We start from the raw sequence: 10,765 nt of genomic DNA, 5'->3' as shown, positions 1-10,765 counted from the left end.
GTGTGTGTCTGTGTGTGGGCACCCATGTATGAGTAACACGGCACACGGCCATTTGACACCAGGAAGGCCCTTTGGTCATTTGAGTGAGTCAGCATGGTGCCTTATTGTCAGATAGCATTCCTAGAACTCTAGTCAGTTATTAAATTATTCTAAAGATGTTTACTGTCTCACAAAAGAAAATGGCAACTAGTGTACTTTACAAACAAATGAATCACATATCTGTGCCACAGTGTGCTAACTAGCCCTGTTGGATCTCTCAGGCTTCTGCTGAGTTGATTGGATGAAAGTTCACACATACTAACCTGAGAAGGTAAATGACCATGTTGGCAGCCCAGAACTGTGTTCTGCTTAGGTGAAGGCATATATATTCCCAGAGGTTTTCTCTCAGAGGATAGCCCTTAGCCCAAACCCTGTGTCATTACAGCGCCAACATCCACACACAGCATCCTCTGTGAGCATCTCTGCGGCTGACTACAGAGGGGAGCCCCAAAGGGCCACGCGAGGAGCTAAGCGCGGCGAAGTGGGGCCCTTAAAATGTCTGACACGGTACAGTACATCAGTCTGCGTTACTAGGCCTACCTGTATTCACCAAAGAGAACTCCATTTATTTATTTATTTATTTAGATTGAACAGAGCATCCTTTCTTTTTCACCACCGTCCCACGATTTCAAATAGCATGACTGTACTTCTAGTAGCGCTTCATCGACTCGTCACGTGTCTCGCCCGCGCCGCTCGTGCGCTCGAGAAAGTCCATTGGCTCTCGAGCTCTGCGCGAGCGAGGGGAAAGAGGCGGAGCTCAGTTCTGTTTCACACTGACGTAGCGCTGCACGCGCTCGCTGTCCCTCCGCTTGCATTTTGGACTATGAAGTGGAGTTGAAGCCTTCTACCGGCTTTTTGGTTGTTTGTTTGTTTGTGACACAGCTTCCGTACGCAGAGCGATGATTACACCTCACCGGTCATTGAAAAGAAAAACCCACTAATCAGGTAAGTTGAAAACTTAAAAAAAACCTTCTTCTTTTTTTTTTACCGTGTTATGAATGATAAGAGCATCGCGGATGGTAGGCAGTTGCTTTCGGCAGCAATGCGGATGCGGTGCTGTCATCACCCAAGGGAATCTTTCGCCTCCTGTATGCTCTTTAAAAGTTCCCCAAGACTACAGCTGCTCGAATTAAGCAGGCAAAGGCTGTGAGAGGATATTTGAGATCGCGCCTGAAACTGATAGCTGGACAGTCTGTGAAGGGACACGGAGAACATCGGGACTTTGTCCATAAAGCAAACTTCCATTATAGGCTAAGTAATGTGCGGGTTATGACCACTCAATTCCATAAATGCTGTAAACAGTCTGGAACTATGTAATTAATTCTCAACCCGTACAAGGTTCCTAATTAACTATATATTAACTCTGCTTTTTGCCGGTATTGTTGGTTTTGTGATTAGTTTTTGCATTAGGCCAAAGGATTAAATTAAATGAAACGTGTACATTTGAGAAGTTAATGTATGTAGCGCTCCCATAGGCCATTGTAGAGCGTTAAATTGTAATGCATGTATCATATTAAAGAGACGTAATTAGTAGGTTTGCGGGGAAACTTTGTGCAAAGATTCTGTGTAGCACACTCAATACTTTCACAATTGCTACGTAGCCAGCCTTTTGAAATCTATTTATAGCTGTATTACTCAGTTTTAAGTACCACATTACGCTTTTTACAATTTCTGCACTGTAGACTGGTTTCGCCTGCTGAGCTCGCCAACTCTGGTAGGGAGAAGCGTCACAGTACTTAATAATGTGTTTTTATTTCTTCATTTGTGATCATAAGACGTGAGAGGTTTAGCCCTGCTGATTCCACGTAAAGCATCAAACACGCATTTGCAAAGGTCGCCAGGTGCGCAACTACTGTAAACTGCTCAATTCTCGGAGCTTCGACGTGCTGGCAGAGCGCCAGTTTGGCACTCACACCGCTTTAAAGTCTTCTCTGCGGCCTATAGCCTATAATTAAAATGAAGCTACACTAAATATATATTAGAAGGACATTGGACAAGTACAAAGGACCATTTTGTATTTTGAACACTTACCAACTGTGAGGTCTTTAGAGCTTTCCGACCTTTTTAACAATACACACAATAACCATCACAGACTAGAGAGAGGGGATGTACACCTGCATGTTTGCTTACGCTATGAAAGCGTCATTTACCCCAATCCCATTAAGTCTGATTTTTAAAAATAATTCACAGACCTTTAGTGGTCCTGTGCATGTCCACTGAAAACTGAGTGAGGTAAACGAGGAGGATCTCAGGGTTAAATACACTTCTTCACCTTACAGTGACCCTGCCCACTGGACACACCCCCTTGTGGGAGACCACCCCACTGATGGGACTAGTCACTTTCATTTCAAGGTTCAGAATGCTGTATACAATGTAGTGAACGTCGTGCAGCTGCTGCGCATATTTAACTTACTATACAACCACTTTTAGCCCAGTGTATTTTTTTCCCACAGATCCATCACGTTATTAGAGCTTTAAAGCAATGACTGAACCAACCCCATTTGGATGTTGTCGCGCTTTCAGCACTGATAGTATTACTTATTCTCTCATGGGATGGAACCAGACTTGTGAACGGTTCAGCAGTGGTTCTGTGACGCTTAATCATGATACCCACCCCTCACAGGGGTACGGGGTAAGACTGCTAACGAGCCTACTCAAAGAGAACAGTCGGTTTAAAACCCAGTGATTGGATAAACAGCAGAAAGTTACAGATTTACTCAAGTACATAAAACATTATTTAATAGTACAAATTGTGGAAAACAAACTTAAGGTGACTTTTTGTGCTATTATTAAGGGATTCTGCTTCTCCTTCTGCATTAGTTGCTTTTAGTGTGAAATGCACATTATTTCAAATACATATTATATCCAAATCCACATTTTACACCATAATGTTTTATAATGGTTTTTAATGGTTTCCATTATTATTTAGAAATAAAGTAATGCATATAAAAGCCTATAAAAGGTTTAAAATGAGGTTTAAAGTGAGCTAAAGGTAAGATAGGGCCTTAACAGCGAACATTAGCCTTTGGGTGGAGTTGCTGCATTTTCTCTTGGCCTGCAACTTTAGTGGGTTCCATTCAGGAAACAGATCTTTGAATTTTTTTCAGCTCAGCCAAGGCACCAGAACTCCAAAGCACTTCCCTTGCGACCCTTTGATCCTTCTACCCTTCGAAAATTTAATTATGAGTCTCAACTTTCAACCGCAGGCAGGCAGCAGGACCAGGGCTAATAGATGTCATTGTCTTTGAATGAAGTAGTGTGTCCGTGTAAAAACTGGATAGCAGAACTCCTGACATGAATGCTTTCATTATACATGCGCAGATTATCATGTTGCCATTTTCACAGAGTTCTGTGTGTATTTTAAGATTTCCTGAAAAGGTTACTTAGGTCATCCGCAGATCCGGGCCTGCACATTCCAGTTCCGTCCGGATCATGCACCTGCCGTCTGTTGCAGAACCGGCTCACGAACAAAAAATGTGCGCGTGCACTGGCATGCACAGTCTCCTCCTTATAACTACAGCCAGCTCATATCTCTCGGAGGAGAGAGAGCCGTTTTTCGGTTTGAGCCTTACCCAACCGACCCTGGGCAAGCACTGTAGGCGTTAGAAGCAGGCCAGAAACATGAGGATCAGTCATTGAATCAGAGCCTTTGTTACTGCTCTCTGGGGCAGTGCAGCCCTGAGTCCCTGACCCACTTCCCGCTATCCTGCTCTGTCTAGTCTGCCTGTCTTCCTGCATTGGTCCACCTGTGAGCCTTTTCCTTCTGGTGTATTCTAAGTATAAATTCCATGTGAGGGTTGAGCTCAGATCAGTGATGGCAGGCTCCTCTGCAGTGGTGATCAACTGAGCGCACAGATCTGAGGCTGCCATGTCAGGGCTCGTAGTGAACTCACTCCCCCACACCTCTGCCGAGCTCTCAGGTGCACCCAAACGCTCAGCCTCCTGATACAGGCTGAATTGAAAGTTAATCTCAATCCAGTGCTCTTCCAGGTCTCAGTCTGTTCCCCATTGTTTTATCTTAAGATGTATTTTATAATATCGATGGGTCAGAGAAACTGACTTTTGAGCATGCTACTATAAGAAATGTAACGTTTCAGACTCACTTGTTTTCATATATCCTGGCTCCTTTGGGCAAGAAAGTCTTAAAAGGGTTTCTGAGGGTGGTATAAATAGAATAGCACTAGTATTTAGGAAAAGGACAGTTATTAGGAAAATAAGAGTTCCAGAGGGACAATTATGGTCATGTTGGGGCCTCGCTGAGGTTTCCTGGTGTGGTGGCAGGGGCGGGTGTGATGCCCATGCGATCTGTCACACACTCTCTCACCAACAGCTGATTTGTGAATCTGCAGATGTGGAGATAGGTGACCACTCAGTCCGTAACATCCATCAACGGACACAAGGCAGCGCCTGTGGCAGGACGTTCCTGCAGCCGCAGTTAATTACAGATGCAGGCCAGCGCCACCGGGTAACGACCCGAAAGGCAAAGGCTGTACCCTCCCTCGGTCCCAGCCTCCCTTCAAAACGTCCAGCCTCTTCAGAGGCAGCATCGGGTAACTCGCTCTCGTCGCACCAGGATTCAGACTCGGTGCTAAACACACAGGCCATTCATTACCACTAAATTTACATTTGCAGCATTTCACGGATGCTTTTATCTAAAGTGACTTACAATTATGACTGAACTTGAGCAACTTGAATAACTGAGAGTTAAGGGCCTTGCTCAGGGGCCCAACAGTGGCAACTTGGCAGTGGTTGTGCTTGAACTGGCAATCTTCCGATTACTAGTCGAGTACCTTAACCACTGTACTCCCTGTATCTCTGCTCCTGTTCTCAGTGGTGTCTCTCAGGCATGGCCTACGTGGGGTCTGTGCTCCCTCACAACTGTTCAATCTGAGTTCAGGAAAAAAGGAGGTGCGTTAGGAGTTTTGGCATCTCACATCGAAAGCCCATAATAGTTATCTACCACGGTGTTCCCAGTAATGTTATAGGGCATTAATATATTCCTGGTTCTCTAGTTTCATAAAACATTCTGTTTCGCAGTCACACTCAGTTTCCTTTCTGCCCTCTGACTCAAATGCACTTGCACTGCGTGTGCCGCTGCCTCCAAGAAGCCGGTGACGTCAGCATGGCAAACGATAGTGTGGAATTTTACTGCGACACCTTTTCTTCCTGTGTCAGTTTACTTCATCTATGTCTGCTCTAAGCAAAGCATTGTGAGGCTCTATAGTAACCCTGCACAAAACATGTATACAGAGAGTAAACATAAGAAGTTACAAATACAATGTGACCGTTTACTCAGTAAACAACATCACTGTAAACATTATCCTGTACAAGCCTATCACTATAAGTATCACTGTGTTAATAACCTTTAACTATCCCAAGTGTGAGGTGGTTCTGTTTATCTGAGAGAACCTCAGGCACCAAGGTTTTCATGCTTGTTTAATGGATGTTGTGTCACCTGGTGTCATACAGCCTCGCTGATGTTTATTTCTGAGCAAGATTGGTATTCAAGAATTGTTTGTCCTCTGTAGTAAATTACCACTATAAAAGCATTACTCTCTGAAGTGTAAGCATTGCATCAAAAGCCTTGTTTTGAGTCCTTGTTGATTCCCCAGTGAGACAATGGTTGGGTTTTGTCTATTTTCTCAAACTGACAGAAACCACAATGACATGACGTTCTTGTCTCCTAATCCTATTTTTGTGTCTCTCTCCTGGTCTTTAACTCATAAACAGGAATGTCAGCTGTTTACTAACGACTGACATCACACCCCGTTTTCATTCCTTTCGCTCATTTTTCCAGACTCCCTGCAGCCAGAAGCTGGCTAGACTAATCGCTTGCTGGCTGCTCCCATTTGCCTGTTCGCAGGCTCTGGCTCCCTCTCCTTTTCTGCTCCCACCTTTTCTTGTCGGTGTTTGTGTACGCCTCGCCGTCTCACGCAAGACAAGGAACCCCTGGCAGCCGTAGCTCTGTGGCCTACTACGGTTCTTGTTCCGATCCCGGCATGCTCGGCGCTGATGGCAGGGCAGAGAAACACCGAGCAGGTGAGACTAGAGAGCCAGGCGGTGTCTGGCGATTAAAGTGCAGCTATTTTTGTGGCTGTATCGGTATCTGGGCAGGGATGGAAATGGAGGAATTGAATTACTTCGAGCACACTGTGACTTCTTTCTTTTAGAAATTCCAAAACAAGATACAATAAAATGGGTAATAAAACAGGAAAACCAAAAAAGGATTGTAGTTAGAACAAAGCATTATACTCTGGTATACTCATCTAGTTTCTGTTTATTACAGTATTGCTGTTTTATGCTGCCTGTAGAGTGTACGAATTAGATCGACGTGTGAAAGAGCTTTTCAGTTGACTCGTGGTGCAGCTGAGAGTAAAAGCCTTCTACCCAGCTGACCGCTTGTTTCTGCGGTCGAAGCTTGCTGGATGTTGGCGGGAGGCTGATGGAGAACTCCAAACTTTGAAAGGTTACTCCATGCTTTTACTGGTTAGGCCAGGCCAGCTATCTCACTCACTTCTAACCTTGCCACTGCCCAGATTAGATCATTCTAGGGGGTCATTTCACTTTTGTTGTTTTATCCATTTCTCCACCACTCACAGTGCCAAACTGGAATGGCGAGAGCCACGAGTGCGCGAGCTGTAATTACACTTTGTTGGAGCGTTACAGCTTTTTAATGAAGGGGTTAAATTTGTACCAGCTTCTCAGACATCAGAATGACTGCTGATCTGCCCCTCAACTTCTGAAATCTGCAAGTCAAGCCACACGCTCTCTATCGTGCCGGTTAAACGGGGGGTGTGCCCTCAAATTACAGCGTGCATACTGCTTTCCCAGAAGCCCTGTCATTCGGCATGGAGGGAGAGATTCTCGATCTTTGCCAAAGCCAGAAACACATCCACTGATTTACTTGCTTTATTTGTTCTCTACAACGTGACATGTTTTTATGGCCCGGTCTTCGGCACCGGGCCACTGTGCTGTGACGTCTGTGAGCTCATCACCTGCGTGCTCAGCCCTGGAGACCCGTCCTCGGCATGGCAGGGTTCAGTCCCAACTTGAATCCCATCACATCTGATTTGGGCCATCACCGAGTCGACTGAAGTCAGGTGTGTTAGACGAGGACACAGACCAGGGTGGGGGTTGAGCAGCAAGTGTTCAGGTGGGCCTGGTCTCACTCATGCTGCCCTGCTCCATCACCCCTCCAGATTAGTTCAGGGCAAAACTGGGTGACAGTCCCTTAACTCGGGCATGAAATACAGAAAGTGAATTTCTTCTGAATTTACATTGTGTTCCATTGGCTGCTCGTGTTATCATTTACAGCCATAATAAATGTTAGTAATCAGAGGTCTAATTATCTTTATTTGAAGTAAATATTTGTATTGAACTCTGGACTGCAACGTCTAATACAGATCTAGTTACTTGTATTGAAGTAATTATCTGTACTGAACTCTGGACTGCAATGTCTCTCAAAGTTTAGCAGCTCCTCCCCCTGGTCCCTGTGTCATCCCGTGGCAAAAAGGAGACGAAGGGGAGAACTGGGACAAAGGGGCAGAGCTGCAGCTTGGTGTGGGTGGGGTTGTGGTTTTGGGTGGCATTATAAGTGATGACGGTTCATCTTATGGAGGTGACACTGCGCTATTCTGACACTTTACACACCGACAGCCTGCTCTTCCTAGTGACCAGAGCATCCTTAAAGCGTTGCCAGGGCTACGGGCCACGAGTAACATCACGCCGGGGTAAGTGGGGTTCTCCGATGGCACCTGCGTCACCTCACTTCTCCTGTTCGCTGTAGGGCCAATTATGGGCAAATGACAGTGGGGTGTCAGTGTGTGCAGGGCTCCCCTTGTGCTGGGCGTGTTGATGTTTTCTGCTCTTCTCCTGCGGGCTGGGATGCTTGTTTAGGGCACCGATATTGCAATGTAAGTGGTGCAGGACTTTTTCAGCTTGTTTCAGCTGTTTCAGGTTTTTTAAGTGGAATGTAAGAGGTGACCTTATTCTTGTCACAGTACTTTATGAACTCTTGTAAAATAATGGTTCAAAAACAAGTCCATTTTTACAATATTGGTGAAACTAGAGAACCAGTTGCTGCATGACCTTACTGAATAGCTTTAATTGAAATGTCAATTTAACTACCACTTATGATTCTGTTTATGACATAATGTTAAGTGAGTAATAAAGTGGTGTGCATGCTATTTAATGTCCATGTATGCACACCTTGTTGGTACGGAGTGTAACGTTTTCCAGGTTTTAACAGACTTTCATGGTGTTATGCCAGCTACCTGGAGTAAAATAGGATAAACTAGCCTGCCCTCTATTAATTCAAGATCATACTCTGGAAGATTAGAGTATTTCTCTCTCTCTCTCTCTCTCTCTCTCTCTCTCTCTCTCTGTCCCTTGCTCTTTTGGTTGGCTTTTGTCTCTCTGTCTCTGCCCCTCAGGGCTTAGAGGTGAAAAAAGTGAGGAGTGCAGCACCAGAGTTCTGTTGCTGTGATTCTACTTTTGTTTCCGTGATGAATGTAGCAGAATTCCAGAACTAGGTGCATGTGACAAGATCCCAGTTTTGGACTGTAATGTATTTCTGAGCCAGTGTGGGGGATGGACCTGGGAGCTTCACAGGGAGAATCATGGATAATGGGACTCTGGTGATGTGAACAGTAGTGTAAGTGTGTGTTGTCACATCTCTTCTACGCTCTTCTCTTCTCCTCGTGTGCTACTCCTCTTTTTCCTCTTCTCGTCTTTAGCAAGCATGTTCTTTGTGACCTCACTGAACATGGTTTAGCCAGATCCAAATATAGGCTGGACTAAAAATAATGAACGGGGTGACAGCCCAAGCCGCCAGGCCCCTCCAGAGCCTGAGCCTCATTAGGTCACGCCTCTAGTCACGGCTTAGCTCGGAACTGATGGAAACCCGCAGCTCAGTGCATTCACGAGAGTGCTGTACTCTTAAGTGCTGTTTACCTGAGACCGGAACTGCTGCTCTCCACAGCGAGTTGTTCTTGCTACCATGGCTGTTTGTGTAGCGTGTGTGTGTGTGTGTGTGTGTGTGAGTTTTCACATTGTGTGTGTGTGTGTGTGCATTTTCACACGGTGTGTGTGCATGTGTGCGTGGGCATGTATGTGCGTGTGCATGTGTGCGTTTTCACGCTGCGCGTGTGTGTGTGTGTATGGGTTTTCACACTGTGTGCGCGTGCGTGTGTGTGTGTGTGCGTTTTCACACTGTGCGTATGTGCGCGCGTGTGCGTGTGCATGTGTGCGTTTTCACACTGCGCGTGTGTGTGTGTGTATGGGTTTTCACACTGTGTGCACGTGCGTGTGTGTGTGTGTTGCGGGCCTCTTCCAGATCTTATGGTCGTAGAGGAATACCTTGAGGATGACGAGGAACCACCTTTGCTGCTCTGCCCCAGTCTTTCTCATGGTGAGTTGGTTGCTCTGTTTTGCCACACACTGTTAGTAGTAGTAGTGTGTGTGTGTGTGTGTGTGTGTGTGTGTGTGTGTGTGTCTGTGTGTGTTTCCAGTGGTTCAGTGCACAGCTACAGTGTCCTGAAGCATACACACTGTGACCCACATAAACGCTGTGAAACATACAAACTCTGAAACGGCACACTCTGATGATGGATACCCTTATCCACATATTAAACTTGCGGATCACAGGAACACAGTCTCGGCTCTCTCATTCCCACTTTCACTGACCCTTCCAACTGACTCTCTCCCACAGAATTTCTCTCTCTCTCTCTGGCTCTGTTTATCTGTCCACCCTCCATCTGTCTCCCCATGAGTAGACCCATCTCTCACTGTTCCTCTTTATTTATTATCTCTCGATGGCTGTCCAGCCTAGTCTCCATTAGAGCCACAAAGCAGCCTCTGTGGAGAGCTCCCTGAGCTCATAGCCCCCCCCCACACCATTCATACGCCCTCATGCTCAGATGAAATGTCCCTCTATCACAAGGCCCTTGACGCAGTGGTCAGCAGGGACTGTGGATCCGCACAGCTCACCCTGGAAAGGTAAAATGTGACGACAGAATACGAAAGCACTTCGTTACGAACGCTGACGGCTCCGTTGTGTTGTTTTCACCTGGCCCCAAGCCAAAAACACACATCCGGTCTATCACTCATTTATAAACACGTCCAGTCACACACTTACACACATGAACACACCCAGAGACTTCACAGAAAAGAGCATAGGCCTAATTAACCACGGGGACGTTGGCAGCAAGTCCACATCACTTTCTGAAACAGCTGATTTTGTCCACAACACTTTTGCACCCTGAGTGTACACTGAAAATATTTCTGTTTTCTCTACAAGCTGTCTTTACTTCATTTATTCAGTAATAATTCCAGTAGGCTATTAACATGCTAGTTTCAGTCCATACGAAACGGAATATGTTGCTAAAGACAGAATCACAAAACGTTCGCACATATATTTTAGATAATAAACAACTGACATTGAAACAAAACATTTTTAATCAAAGTTAATAGAAAACAACTCTACTACAAATATATTTTAAATCACAGTGCTGGTACTTCTTGTATTGTTCAACACCAATAAACATGACAAACGCAGCCATAAAACCTTTCGTGAACTTCTCCCTTTCAATCCCAGCGTTGATTTCTTTTCAGTAAGCGCACGTGATTTGGTCTCTTAAAGAGCTATAGAAGGGGCAACTGATTTGAATGCAACACCTAAAAGTGCTATCCCCAACAGCCTTCAAAGTGAAGTTACGCCCATGGAGGA

The 10,765-nt window shown here is 45.4% G+C and overlaps 1 protein-coding gene across 6 annotated transcripts in view; it reads left to right on the top strand.

The window, feature by feature from the left end:
• Positions 1 to 812: 812 nt before the first annotated feature.
• relt (RELT TNF receptor) overlaps positions 813 to 10,765 on the top strand; it is a 27,984-nt gene continuing 18,031 nt past the window's right edge. The window contains exons 1-3 of one of the 6 annotated variants that reach the window (XM_081716054.1): positions 814 to 984; positions 1,722 to 1,753; positions 9,374 to 9,448. In XM_081716054.1, the coding sequence (XP_081572180.1) occupies positions 9,404 to 9,448 (45 nt within the window). In that variant the 5' untranslated portion in view covers positions 814 to 984; positions 1,722 to 1,753; positions 9,374 to 9,403. Of the gene's footprint in view, positions 985 to 1,721; positions 1,754 to 1,778; positions 4,590 to 4,678; positions 6,079 to 9,373; positions 9,449 to 10,765 lie in introns of those variants that run through there. The other 5 variants (XM_035524895.2, XM_035524892.2, XM_035524894.2 and 2 more) reach the window with 5 other exon arrangements.

Source organism: Electrophorus electricus, chromosome 6 (assembly GCF_041902795.1).
Source record: "Electrophorus electricus isolate QZ-2024a chromosome 6, ASM4190279v1, whole genome shotgun sequence".
NCBI lineage: Eukaryota > Metazoa > Chordata > Actinopteri > Gymnotiformes > Gymnotidae > Electrophorus > Electrophorus electricus.
This window is presented reverse-complemented; position numbering and strand designations above follow the sequence as displayed.